This window comes from Tachysurus fulvidraco, chromosome 7 (genome assembly GCF_022655615.1).
Source record: "Tachysurus fulvidraco isolate hzauxx_2018 chromosome 7, HZAU_PFXX_2.0, whole genome shotgun sequence".
NCBI classification, from domain to species: domain Eukaryota; kingdom Metazoa; phylum Chordata; class Actinopteri; order Siluriformes; family Bagridae; genus Tachysurus; species Tachysurus fulvidraco.
Window position 1 is genome coordinate 24,476,940 of NC_062524.1, and position 13,632 is coordinate 24,490,571.

A 13,632-nucleotide genomic window follows, 5' to 3' on the forward strand; every position below is an offset into this window, starting at 1 on the left:
TATGATACAGAAGGAACAAACCTAGAAATGGCTCTGGCAGGTCTATAGGATAGATTGACCAAAAATAGCAAGGTACAGCAGATGTATTGTCTTGCTACTGGAATCCTTTCAAAAGTCTTCTGTGTCATACGAAAATGTAACAAAAACTCTCTGTGGGCCTCTGTGCTTAACTGCATATTCATGTGTTTTCCAAAAAAAGAGAGTCATGATCTTTAGTCCTGGTCAGGTATAAATACAAGGTTTAAACCAGGCAGGATGTCAGTTCACCTGGTGAATACAGTTTGGACCAGCCAAGCCAGTAAACATGATGGGAAAGGTAAAACTAACAAAAGACAGATTGCTTTCATGTCATTTAACTTTTTAATGTTCAACTGATTCTGAAACTCTTCACCCAAACAGGTTATCTTCTATGAGGACAGGAACTTCATGGGGCGCTCCTGGGAGTGCACCGGTGATTGTGCCGATATGCACTCTTACATGAGCCGCTGTCACTCCTGCAGGGTGGAGAGCGGATGCTGGATGGTCTACGACCGCAACAACTACATGGGAAACCAGTATTTCATGAGGAGGGGCGAGTACCCTGACTACATGAGCATGTGGGGCTGGGGCAACAACTGCATCAGGTCCTGCCGCATGATCCCCATGGTACATAACATCTTTTTTACGATACATTTATCCCAGTATGTGTGTTTGCACCAAAAATGACAGTGTTTGTGCTCTTCCCCAAACAGTACAGAGGATCCTACAGAATGAGGCTCTATGAGAGGGACAACTTCATGGGTCAGATGATGGAGGCGACGGATGACTGTGATTCCTTCATGGATCGCTACCACTGGTCCAACGGCTGCATGTCCTGCCACGTGATGGACGGCCACTGGCTCATGTATGAGTATCCACACTACAGAGGCAGGATGTGGTACTTCAGGCCCGGAGAGTACAGGAACTTCAGGGACTACGGTGGCATGAGGTTCATGAGCATGAGGCGCATCATGGACTCCTGGTATTAGAAACAATCTGGACAAAAGTGAAAATAAAAACATTTTGAAAAATCAAAACACAGAAAAGCGTTTGTTTTCTTTATATATATTATAATAATAATCTCACTGCATCACAATGAAGATGTTTTTGAGAAAGGTCCTCCAACAGTCATGTTTGAAAGTTGCAACATTTTTTGTAGTAGTTGTCCTGCACTAATAGAATTTTATCTTATAATTCTATCACATTAAATAACTCCAATTACAATTTTTCCATCATTAATGAAGTTCTTAAAAAAAGCAAAGATGCTTCATTCCAGGTTCTGACATAAAGTCACACCATCCACACTATGACTTTTCTACTATTTACCTTCAACCAACCAATTTATTACAGAGCAAAGTTAATTGTATGAGGCACATCTTGACATTTCATTAAAAAAGTCTATTCAAATCAATATGCAACAGAATTCAACAACAAAGTGTTTTAGCCTTTTCTAATTACTGGCTCAGATCACATTTTCACCAAGTCACAATTATTTCAGAACAATACAGTCGACCCTGCTTGAGACTTTACAACAAGTTTTAAGTCAGAAACGTGTTTTGGGCAAAGTCATTAGATCTGACTCAGAATTACTCAGTTACTTCCCAGACAGCATTTGGTTCATCATTTGCTGATCATCTGTGAGTTTTACATTTCATAGACCAAATGATATGACTGTATACTGAATGGAAAATATCGACTTTCTTTTCAAAAACTAGTTTAGTGACAGATGCAAAGGTTCCTGTTTAATCCATAGAAACCTTCAAGTGAAGAAAAAGAAACAAATCTAAATTATTGATTATGTTCAGGCAATTTTTTAATCTTTGGAAAACGACTTAGTAATTATCAGACTCTTGTGATATGTGAAATGCTCGGCTAAATCTTTAGGTATGAAATGACTGGTGGAAAACTTTTAGCTTCCACAGAGCAACATCAGGATGATGAGCTTCATTCTTCTTTTATTTTCATGTTTAATGTCTTTTGCACTGATATATATACATATATAAAAATGTTATTGGAGACATTTGTAGTCTGGTCTGAGCAAGTGCTTTTAAGTAATTCATTCATTCATTCATTTTCTACCGCTTATCCGAACTTCTCGGGTCACGGGGAGCCTGTGCCTATCTCAGGCGTCATCGGGCATCAAGGCAGGATACACCCTGGACGGAGTGCCAACCCATCACAGGGCACACACACACTCTCATTCACTCACACACACACACTACGGACAATTTTCCAGAGATGCCAATCACCCTACCATGCATGTCTTTGGACCGGGGGAGGAAACCGGAGTACCCGGAGGAAACCCCCGAGGAACGGGGAGGAAATGCAAACTCCACACACACAAGGCGGAGGCGGGAATTGAACCCCCAACCCTGGAGGTGTGAGGCGAACGTGCTAAAAACTAAGAGACCGTACTCCCTCTTTTAAGTAATTGTTATTAATAAACTCTACTATAAAATACCATAATTAATTATAAAGTCCTAGAATAAGATAACAATAGCAGATGACGGTGTTCTAACAGATTGAGCTTTTGATCACAATGTACTGGATTTCTGTGGCTGATACTGAGGTGTGTAGTGAGATACATTTCAGGGATCCTCTGTGTGGTTAATATATAAAATCACATATTTTTGGGCATTGCTTCTGGCCTGAAATAACATCATCTGTGCTTGAAAATTACAGGACTTAACCTGTGTTCCAGTATGTGGAGCAATACTATACTGTGATGTGAGGAAAAAGACTGAATGTGTGTTGTTACCTTGAGGTATTTCTTGACCAAGGAAAGAATTTATGTGCAAATTGGTCAAGGCAACACAATGGTGGTGTTATTTCTGATTTATTTGATCATTTTGAAACATCTTATTTTAAACTGCCACAGAGATCTAGTTAGACACATGGAAATGTCTTTTTAAGTTTCTCAGAGCAATTGCTGTGTAAAACCCCAAAGCCTCATTTGTATTTAGGCCTAGTGAATGGATTATGCTTCTAAACTCAGGGAACAACATCCTGCGTGTGCTGACAAGGCACTTTTGTCTTTACAGAACCATTTTTGCCAGCTTTCCAAAAATAAAAATACATTCAGAGAAGTCAGGTACATGTCACATTCACATGACGTAAAAGAAGACAAACGCATGTCTATAGTCATCTGTAAAGACCAAAATAGCTGACTACTCAATGCTATATGTGGGTTTAGCTTGTCAATGATAGTCTTTTAAAGTCATCTGGAAAACATCACATAGAAATGTAGCAATAGCTCTTAAGGTCTTTGTTTACATTTGTGCTTTATGTCTGGTCAAGAGTTTCTTTGGTGTAAAATACAGGTATAAATGCAGGAGTTTAACCAGACAGGTGGGCAGTTCAGCTTGGACAAGTTATACCAGCCACCGAGACCATGGGCAGGGTAAACACTCCAAACATTTACTTCATTTAAAATAATTGCTTGTTTTTGACAAAAACAAATGTGCAGAAATTTCAATTTTACAATTACATTTTAAAAATGAATTCTGAAACTCTTCACCCAAACAGGTTATCTTCTATGAGGACAGGAACTTCATGGGGCGCTCCTGGGAGTGCACCGGTGATTGTGCCGATATGCACTCTTACATGAGCCGCTGTCACTCCTGCAGGGTGGAGAGCGGATGCTGGATGGTCTACGACCGCAACAACTACATGGGAAACCAGTATTTCATGAGGAGGGGCGAGTACGCTGACTACATGAGCATGTGGGGCTGGGGCAACAACTGCATCAGGTCCTGCCGCATGATCCCCATGGTACGCTATTAGACATAACATCCCTTTTTCGATACATATATCCCAGTAGGTGTGTTTGCACCAAAAATGACAGTGTTTGTCCTCTTCCCCAAACAGTACAGAGGATCCTACAGAATGAGGCTCTACGAGAGGGACAACTTCATGGGTCAGATGATGGAGGCGACGGATGACTGTGATTCCTTCATGGATCGCTACCACTGGTCCAGCGGCTGCATGTCCTGCCACGTGATGGATGGCCACTGGCTCATGTATGAGTATCCACACTACAGAGGCAGGATGTGGTACTTCAGGCCCGGAGAGTACAGGAACTTCAGGGACTACGGTGGCATGAGGTTCATGAGCATGAGGCGCATCATGGACTCCTGGTATTAGAAACAAACTGAATTAATCTGACAAACACATTTTAAATAAACTAAATTAATTCAGTGAAATGTTTTATTTTCTTCCTTCCCTGTCACCAACTCCTACATGTATTGCAACAAGTAATAAATTTGCATCATTTAATGAAATCCAACATAAAACTTTTTTATGGTTTCAAAGCCCCCGACTCACATTAACGCTTGGTACACAATCTTTTACAAAAGCAGAGCAAAAAGGCAGGTTTAAGAAACAAAACTGAAACTACTCGATCCATTTTACGAAAAAAATACGTATTAAACACGAAGACCTCTTAATATAAAATTCAAGCAAGTAAAAATATAAATTATTTTTGAAACATGAGAAATTATTTTACATATAGTTATAACATTCCATAGTTTAATACAAACTTCTAGAAATTTCCTCACAAAGGACAGATGATACAATCCTGACCTTACCCAGATTTCCATGTCTCTACCCAAATTTTGATTATGTTTCAGCATATCACAAAGTGATTGACATTCTAAAAATATTTAACTCTTTTTACCTAAAGAGTCTAAAAAATTGTACCTGCTTTAGGCCTGTCTGTGTTTTGCATTGAATTTATTTCTAATCACACTCCATTACTGATTATGGATATGAAGGAAGACACACAGGGCTTTAAGAATTAGCAATTTTTCAAAAGTATATATTTTTCAATTGCCTACAGGAATAAATAGTGATTTAGTATCAAAACAGCTATAGTTATCTGTTTTATCACTGTATCAGTGTTATTGTGGATAGTTTCAAAAGCAGCTACTCTAAAGTCGCAATACTCAACATACAGAAACCCAACAGAGCCCTGACTAATCTTAAAACATACTTACTTACTGCTTTAAGATAATCATTTGTTTAGGCTGATCATAAAAGTCTAAACACTGATTACTTTATAAATAAAATAACACAATTTATATTTAAATAAATATATGATATAATAATATAATATATAATCCAAAGATTTTAGATAATAGATAGATTTCCGTCTTCCCACACTCTATCATGAAAAGACATCTTTCGAAGTGTCAAATCCTAAACCACACATGCAGAACTTTTCGTTAATTAAGTTAAAAAAAAGATCGATTCCCACTAATGAAAGAATCCAAATTCCAATTCAAGCAGCTGTGAGTTAAAGACTTTGCTTAAGGGCTCAATAGTGGGTCACAATTAGCTGCCAATTAACTCTTTAAATGAAAATAAGATCTAAATCTTTAAGTTGAAATAAGATCGGGGTTCACGGTGGCTTAGTGGTTAGCATGCTTGCCTCACACCTCCAGGGTTGGGGGTTCAATTCCTTCCTCCGCCTTGTGTGTGTGGAGTTTGCATGTTCACCCCGTGCCTCAGGGGTTTCCTCCGGGTACTCCGGTTTCCTCCCCCTGTCCAAAGACATGCATGGTAGGTTGATTGGCATCTCTGGAAAATTGTCCGTAGTGTGTGAGTGAATGAGAGTGTGTGTGTGCCCTGCGATGGGTTGGCACTCCGTCCAGGGTGTATCCTGCCTTGATGCCCAATGATGCCTGAGATAGGCACAGGCTCCCTGTGACCTGAGAAGTTCGGAAAAGCAGTAGAAAATGAATGAATGAATGAATGAATGAATGAATGAATGAATGAATGAATGAATGAATGAAAAAAGATCCAAGACAATCAGTGACAGTTCTCATAATAGTGAACCAATATTCTGTGCTCTGTATCATTTTCTCTCATTTAGCTGAAACCATGTGGCTAGAATAGAGGGAGAATATCCATTATTATTATCCTAAGCCTAACCCTTATTTTTATTGGTTTTTGTATTGTACATAGTGACTATTAAACCAATTCGTACTATAACGATGAATACCATTAGCACCTATTATATGTAAGAACCTAGAGCCAGCAATAGCTGGACATAAGTTTGTGGTCGCTAGATTGTGTATTATCAATAAAGAACTGTAAGGTCCTGTGATTGCAGGCAGAATGAGAACATGGTTATTACTGTTGAATCCATTCTTATGAACACTGTGGAAGACTGATCGTGACAGTGTGTAACTGACAGTTTGAAATATCCCTTGTCTTAGCTTCATCCTGGAAAAGGATCAGTAGCTGAGATAAAAGTGATAGGGGTTAAGAAACTGATTCAGATCCAACAATCGGAGCCAGAACAAAGATAAAAGATAACCTAATGGTAACTGAGGTAAAGGGATCAGAGACCATGGCCATGTCAGTCAGATGACAAGACAAAAATTACAGAGGATGAATGAAGAACAGGAATACAGGGACTGTGAGTTGAACACAAACTAGAACTCTGGGATGTTAAGCTAGGAGAAATAAAATAAACTGATGCCACAAATTGATAAAACAAGGACATGGAAGATATTAAAACATTAAATACACACAAAATTGAACAAAAATTTTAAAAGCTCAAGTATATACTGTATAAATGATACAATGCTTAATGTATTACAAAAAGGTACCATTGTGTTAGCTTGGTGAAACATTGTAAAGACTTCTGAAGACTAGGCAACATTCAATGTTCTGCACGATACTGTTTTTTGTTGCTTAGTCAGCGTTTTGTTCCACAATAGGAGGCACATAGTCTTTAGTCCTGCCCAGGTATAAATAGAATGTTTAAACCAGAGAGGACATCAGTTCACCAGCTGAGTACAGCCTGAACAAAATACAGCCATCATGACCATGGGAAGGGTAAGCAGTAAATAGTAAATAATTTGTTTAATTTAAAATGATTGCCAATATTTTAAAATCTTTTTTTTGCTGAACAAATTTGCACAGCTAATTTTGAAACCTATTCTCCAAACAGGTTATCTTCTATGAGGACAGGAACTTCATGGGGCGCTCCTGGGAGTGCACCGGTGATTTTTCTGATATGCACCCTTACTTGAGCCGCTGCCACTCCTGCAGGGTGGAGAGCGGATGCTGGATGGTTTACGACCAACCCAACTACATGGGAAACCAGTATTTCATGAGAAGGGGCGAGTACGCAGACTACATGAGCATGTGGGGCTGGGGCAACAACTGGATCAGGTCCTGCCGCATGATCCCCATGGTACGCTATTAGACATAACGTCCTTTTTATGATACATATATCCCAGTATGTGTGTTTGCCCCAAATATGACAGTGTTTGCCTCTTTTGCAAACAGTACAGAGGATCCTACAGAATGAGGCTCTACGAGAGGGACAACTTCATGGGTCAGATGATGGAGGCGACGGATGACTGTGATTCCTTCATGGATCGCTACCACTGGTCCAACGGCTGCATGTCCTGCCACGTGATGGACGGCCACTGGCTCATGTATGAGAATCCCCACTACAGAGGCAGGATGTGGTACTTCAGGCCCGGAGAGTACAGGAACTTCAGGGACTACGGTGGCATGAGGTTCATGAGCATGAGGCGCATCATGGACTCCTGGTATTAGAAAAATAATTTCATTGATGCAGCAACCAACAAATTTTAATTAATCAATAAAAAACCTAATTATTACTAAATCAACGATTTTATTGTTTTCTTTTCTCTTACATAAAATGAGCTTTTTTGTAAGCCTTAATCACAAGTGGGTACTAATAAAGTTTCTACATATCGGTGAAAATTTAAAGAAAATCTAAGTGGCCATTATGTTGTAGTGGGGCACTATTTTGCTGGCAGGCTTTGGCTTAACTTGTCCTCTTCACTTGTCAAATCACTGCAAATCAATACAGAATGACTTATGATCATCATTCTATAATGAAACATTACTATCCTGATGGATGTTGTATTTTCCAAGGTGAGCCTTCTCAAGTGCTTACTTGAGAAGAAGTGTTCATCCCCCTAGTATAGTTCCAGAGACTTGCAGAATGTTTGCCAAGAAGCAATAAATATATTCTGGCAGGTTATGATGTCACAACACCTTTCTAAGACAAATTATGTTGACTTAAATAATTAAGTCGACTCAACGCAGGTCAAGTCAAGAAGCTTATATTGTCCATTCAACGATATACAGTATAGCTGACACAGTACATAGTAAAATGAGACAACATTTCTCCAGGACCATGGTGCTACATAGAACATTTACATTTACACCATTTGGCAGACGCCCTTATCCAGAGCAACCTACATAAGTGCTTAAATCTCTAGCATTGGATACATTAATACTGGCTCACTAGGTTACATACTTAAGATACCATGAGTTTAAAACATTTGTTCAAAATTACAATGAAAACGTGTCAAAGGTTGTGTTTTGTTTTGTATTTTTTTACATGCAAAAGATATGGAAAGAAGTGTTAAGACTATTCGGACGGGACTAGCTTTCCAAACGACGTTTGAGTTAGAATTTTTTCAGCCGACGTCTGTCATTTCATGTATGGATTCGGACGGGACTAACATCTTTGTGTTTATTACGGAGGTAGGAGTGTCTGTGTTTTACATGTGGGCGTTGCACAAGACCACATGTCCAGGATGCGTGGATTGCGTATGGTCATATGACCGATCAAGTAGTAGTAAAATGGCGGCGAAAAAGAAAGCAGCACGACACTGGACATTGGGTTTAATTTCTATATGTATTTATGTAATTGACTATAGAAATGAAAGTACTCTTACCTGAAACTGTTATTACAGTAGCCAGTCTTAACAATTTACGCGATTTGGCTCTTCTTGTTGATTTCATTTTTTTATTTCTTCGCAGGGTAGCAAACACATTTACATCCATTATTGGTGTACAGAAAGCAGAAACTTGAATCCCGGGGCGCTAGGGTTAATACGGTAGTTCACGATGACCAAAACAGACAAGAAAACCCGTTTTAGAAAAAACATTTCTGGCAATCACAGACATTCGCATTCAGATGGGATTAGATTTCTCAGAGGAGCGCCAATTTTGCTGAAAAACAGTAGGTAATTTGCTCTGGAATTTTTACACAGGTCGTGTAAGAAAAAGACTGACATGGCAGATTCTGACGGGATTAAAATCACAAAGTACGTCTGTGAAACTGAAATTTCTCTAACGACCCCCTGTAAAAGTAGTCCCGTCCGAATAGGGCTTTAGTTGAAGTGTTTCCTGAATAAGTAGGTCTTCAATCACCACTTGAAAATAGCCAGTAACTCAGCTGTCCGGGCCTCTAGGGGAAGTTCATTCCACCACCTTGGTGCCTCCTACCCTGAGAGATGGTGGAACCAATCGAGCAGTGCTGGTAGATCGGAGGGTGGGGGTGCAGTGCAAGGAGTGATGAGGACTTTTAGGTAAGAGGGAGCTGGTCCATTTTTGGCTTTGTAGGCCAGCATCAGTGTTTTGAATCTGATGCGTGCAGCTACCGGAAGCCAGTGGAGGGATCACAGCACAACACAGCATTCATACATAATTGTCTTTATTGTCCAGGTGGATGAGGATTACTTGAAGGGTCATGGCAATGACATTGTCTGTGTAGCAATTTGGATGATACACAAACTGCAGTGGGACCAGTAAGGGTGGTAAATGGGTCTTGACGTGCCTCATGACAAGCCTCTTGAAGCTCTTCATTACAATTGGTGTATGAGTGTGACGGAACGATGATCACTGAGGCATTACACTGTAGACTTCTTTGTAACTGGGACGATGGTGGTTGTCTTGAACAACAGCACTGCTCAGGGAAATGTTAAAGATGTCAGTGATGACATCTGCTAGCTGTTCTGCACATTCCCTCTGCACCCTGCAAGGAATACTGTCTGGTCCAGCAGCCTTCCGTGAGTTTACTCTGCATAGAGTTCTAATCACCTCGGCTGTGGATTGACAGACTACCTGGTTATTAAGGGGATGGTATTCCTTGCCGCTTCGTTGTTCTGCACTTCAAACCAAGTGTAAAAGTTGTTCAGCAAATCTGGGAGGGAGGTGTCACTATCACAGGCAGGTGAAGCTCTCTTGTAGTTTCATTTCCTGGATGCCCTGCAATATGTGCCGGGTGTCTCCGCTTTCCTTGAAGTGGCTGTTGATTGTTTGGGCATGTGAGTGCTTTGCTTCTTTGATGGCCCAGGACAGTTTAGCCCTTGCTTTTCTTAGGGCCGCATTGTCCTCTGCTCTGGAGGCTGTCTCTAGACTTCAGTAGCACACGCAGCTTAGCAGTCATCCATGGCTTCTGGTTGTAGGATGTAGTGATGGTCTTGGAGATCGTCAATGCACATGCCAATGTAGCTGCTCCAGGTTGATGGAATTGCTGTTGCAGTCCCCCTGAAGATGTTCCAGTCAGTGTACTAAAAACCATCCCAAAGAGCAGAGGTGGACACCTGCTGGTCAGGTGTTCACCAGCTTCAGAACCATTTTAAAGCATCTGAGGAGTGGTCTGTATGCTGGAATTAGCATTACAGAGATGTGGCCTGAGTAACCGAGGTGAGGGTGGGGTTCTGCACGATATGCGCTAGGGATGTTTGTGTAAACAAGAACCCTAACCTGAGGCAACGGTGGCAAGGAAAAACTCCCTGAGAAGATATGATGCAGAATCCTTGATAGGAACCAGACTCAGAAGGCAACCCTTCCTCATTTCTGTGACACTGGACAGTAAATAATGTAAATGTAAATAATGTAATTTCTACTGATGTTTATAATACAGAGAGCTCCTAGGGAACTAATAGGTCAGCACAAACTCTGAGGTCACAATGAACCCAACACTAATTTTTTCCTGATAAAGTCTTCTAATGATTGCTGGAGAACTGGTTTTTGCACCAAGCTGAGGTCATGAAGCCTTTCCAACACATCATTGTGCAGTATGGATTTCACTTTATTAACATGGAGGTCATATACATATTCACTGCTGTCTCTGGTGTATATTTACTATGAATCGTTGGATTAAAAATGGAAATAGCACCATATTGGATCCAGAGTAGCCACTGCGTGCTACTGCCACAACGCCATCAAGGATCAATTTTTATTATCTACAAACAAATAATTTATAATCATTTGTTTGTAGACTCTTCAGAACTTCTTTGGTTGTTCCTCAGGGAAATATCTCTGCTATAGATGTCCATCTTGCTAGTGCCATAAGAGGAAGCTCCTGAAAACAGGGGTGACTGTATAAATAACATGGGGACAGGCAGTTGGTACAAGAGTGGAATTTATTAGCAAGACATTAAGAAACATCATTGCCAGTGGTTTAATTCCAAAAAGGCAATTAACTTCAGAATGATCAGGCAAAGAGTGAAAACTGAAAAAGTGCCAGTGGTATTCAGGTAACAGGACCCCTAGTGGTGTGGAGTGATACTGTAAGTTGAGCTCTTTAAAAGTTTAAATGTTGAGTTGCTGCCAAGTTCTTTTTTAATGTATCAGATGATTCATTAAATGCTGCTTCCTTTTTCAGATTAATTAATCCATATAAAGTTGTGGAAATTAATACAGCTGAATTGAAGTATTATATTTACCAATTAAAACAGATTTGTTTTACTCCAAGTTTTTGTTCTAAAAAGACAAGTTGAAATAATAATTTCTGGTTGAACTATGCACTACATACATATGACATATTGACAGATACTAATTAAATACCCATTAATATTATTTTGTAATTTAAAATTTTAAATCATTTTTAAATTGTGTTTTTTTTTTTTGAGCAAAAGAAAAAAGACCCAAGTACTTAATTTGTAATTAAGGAACATTTTATTCAAAAGTGAATTTAGTGAATTTTATTTTTCTAATACCAGGAGTCCATGATGCGCCTCATGCTCATGAACCTCATGCCACCGTAGTCTCTGAAGTTCCTGTACTCTCCGGGCCTGAAGTACCACATCCTGCCTCTGTAGTGGGGATTCTCATACATGAGCCAGTGGCCGTCCATCACGTGGCAGGACATGCAGCCATTGGACCAATGGTAGCGATCCATGAAGGAATCACAGTCATCCGTCGCCTCCATCATCTGACCCATGAAGTTGTCCCTCTCGTAGAGCCTCATTCTGTAGGATCCTCTGTACTGTTTAGGGCAGATAAACATAATTAAAATATTACTTTTCTCTCCTTTGGACATGCAAAAAACTGTTTTTCACAATATATGGATATATTGTAGATCTTGCGTACCATGGGGATCATGCGGCAGGACCTGATCCAGTTGTTGCCCCAGCCCCACATGCTCATGTAGTCAGCGTACTCGCCCCTCTTCATGAAATACTGGTTTCCCATGTAGTTGGGTTGGTCGTAGACCATCCAGCAGCCGCTCTCCACCCTGCAGGAGTGACAGCGGCTCAAGTAAGGGTGCATATCAGAAAAATCACCGGTGCACTCCCAGGAGCGCCCCATGAAGTTCCTGTCCTCATAGAAGATAACCTGTTTGGGCAAGAATAAAATGTTTCAGAATCATTTAATATCACAGTAAACTTTTTGTAAATTTTTAAATCAAACTAATATTTACCTTTCCCATTGTCATGACAACTCTTTGGCTTCCACCTGGTGAACTGATTCTTCCTAGTTTACAGCTTGCTTTTATACCAGGACAGGATCACATGCTGTGGGTGCCTCCTATTATGCAAACTCCTGACTAAGCAACCTAGCACAGAAGCTGACCAGCAGCTAAAAAGCTTTTGCTTCATTTCTATTTCACATGGTCTCCAGAAATCTGTAGAATTTTCTTTTAGAAAAACACCACAATATACATTTTAACTTTTATTTCATCCACATACAATAGCCATTTTGATTTGTTACTTCTATTAGAATTCATAACAACCAAGTTATTATCTTACCATTTAGTTTTCATTTACTAGGTGTTAATTTTATTCAGTACACTCCATCATTTTATTTGTAAAGAAAATATTTAAAGAGAACTTTTTTTTAAATTATTGCTGTGTGATATTGAATGTGAATGAAAGTTATGAAGTAACATATGGCAAATCTTATGATTTTCTCTGACAATACTCATTATAGTCAAAGCTTTTTTGTTTGCCTTCATTTATATGGATAGCTGGATAGATAGATAGATAGATAGATAGATAGATAGATAGATAGATAGATAGATAGATAGATAGATAGATAGATAGATAGATAGATAAGTATATAATTTATACACATATTTATATTAATTATTATTTACTGTTTAAACTTTTTTTCAGTGAATAATTCAACGTGCAATTTCAGTGTTAGTGTCTTTATTATTAGGATTATTATTGTTATTAAGCAACTGAATTAGTAAGAATGAAGAAAATCCTTCAATATGCATACAGTATATTTCTAACACAGTTTTATATATAATAAAAAAATAGTAGACAAAACACAAATTGTCATGAAGTGTAGGCAAACGAACAAAAAAAAATAACTTTATCTGAACATCCAAATTAACAAATGAAATCGTAATGGACAAACAAATGATGACAGAAGTAAAAATCACAACAGTACAAATACTCAAATTTGCTCATGTAAGAATGTCAAAACTTCACAAAGACTGGAGAAAAAGGGTTAAAAACATTGAAAAAGTAGAGCTAAACTGATAAAAGCTATAGTTAGCAATCAGGTGGAGGGGGTAAGATCATGTCCGCACTGGAC

General features: G+C 39.2%; 4 protein-coding genes across 4 annotated transcripts; 3 read left to right on the top strand and 1 right to left on the bottom strand.

Annotated features, from left to right (window-relative positions):
* Nucleotides 1-239: 239 nt before the first annotated feature.
* On the top strand, nt 240-1,055 carry LOC113635507 (gamma-crystallin M2-like). Its single transcript, XM_027135002.2, has 3 exons — nt 240-316; nt 400-645; nt 732-1,055. The coding sequence occupies exons 1-3, from the start codon at nt 305-307 to the stop codon at nt 1,005-1,007; spliced, it is 534 nt and encodes a 177-aa protein (XP_026990803.1). The 5' UTR covers nt 240-304; the 3' UTR covers nt 1,008-1,055.
* Nucleotides 1,056-3,401: 2,346 nt separating this feature from the next.
* Nucleotides 3,402-4,167, top strand: LOC113635511 (gamma-crystallin M2-like). The gene is made up of 3 exons (XM_027135007.2): nt 3,402-3,418; nt 3,544-3,789; nt 3,886-4,167. The coding sequence occupies exons 1-3, from the start codon at nt 3,410-3,412 to the stop codon at nt 4,159-4,161; spliced, it is 531 nt and encodes a 176-aa protein (XP_026990808.1). The 5' UTR covers nt 3,402-3,409; the 3' UTR covers nt 4,162-4,167.
* A 2,561-nt stretch (nt 4,168-6,728) lies between these two features.
* LOC113635520 (gamma-crystallin M2-like) lies at nt 6,729-7,626 on the top strand. Its single transcript, XM_027135015.2, has 3 exons — nt 6,729-6,861; nt 6,977-7,222; nt 7,318-7,626. Exons 1-3 carry the CDS (start codon nt 6,847-6,849, stop codon nt 7,591-7,593), a joined length of 537 nt encoding a protein of 178 aa, XP_026990816.1. The 5' UTR covers nt 6,729-6,846; the 3' UTR covers nt 7,594-7,626.
* A 4,171-nt stretch (nt 7,627-11,797) lies between these two features.
* LOC113635514 (gamma-crystallin M2-like) lies at nt 11,798-12,629 on the bottom strand. The gene is made up of 3 exons (XM_027135010.2): nt 12,509-12,629; nt 12,178-12,423; nt 11,798-12,073 (listed from the first exon to the last, which is right to left on the bottom strand). The coding sequence occupies exons 1-3, from the start codon at nt 12,521-12,523 to the stop codon at nt 11,798-11,800; spliced, it is 537 nt and encodes a 178-aa protein (XP_026990811.1). The 5' UTR covers nt 12,524-12,629.
* Nucleotides 12,630-13,632: the final 1,003 nt, after the last annotated feature.

Excerpts from the sequence above, each read along its gene's own strand:
- LOC113635507 (XM_027135002.2), top strand. Across the intron at positions 646-731 it reads CCTGCCGCATGATCCCCATG|TACAGAGGATCCTACAGAAT; the intron begins GTACATAACATC and ends TTCCCCAAACAG.
- LOC113635511 (XM_027135007.2), top strand. Across the intron at positions 3,790-3,885 it reads CCTGCCGCATGATCCCCATG|TACAGAGGATCCTACAGAAT; the intron begins GTACGCTATTAG and ends TTCCCCAAACAG.
- LOC113635520 (XM_027135015.2), top strand. Across the intron at positions 7,223-7,317 it reads CCTGCCGCATGATCCCCATG|TACAGAGGATCCTACAGAAT; the intron begins GTACGCTATTAG and ends TTTTGCAAACAG.
- LOC113635514 (XM_027135010.2), bottom strand. Across the intron at positions 12,074-12,177 it reads CCTGCCGCATGATCCCCATG|TACAGAGGATCCTACAGAAT; the intron begins GTACGCAAGATC and ends TGCCCTAAACAG.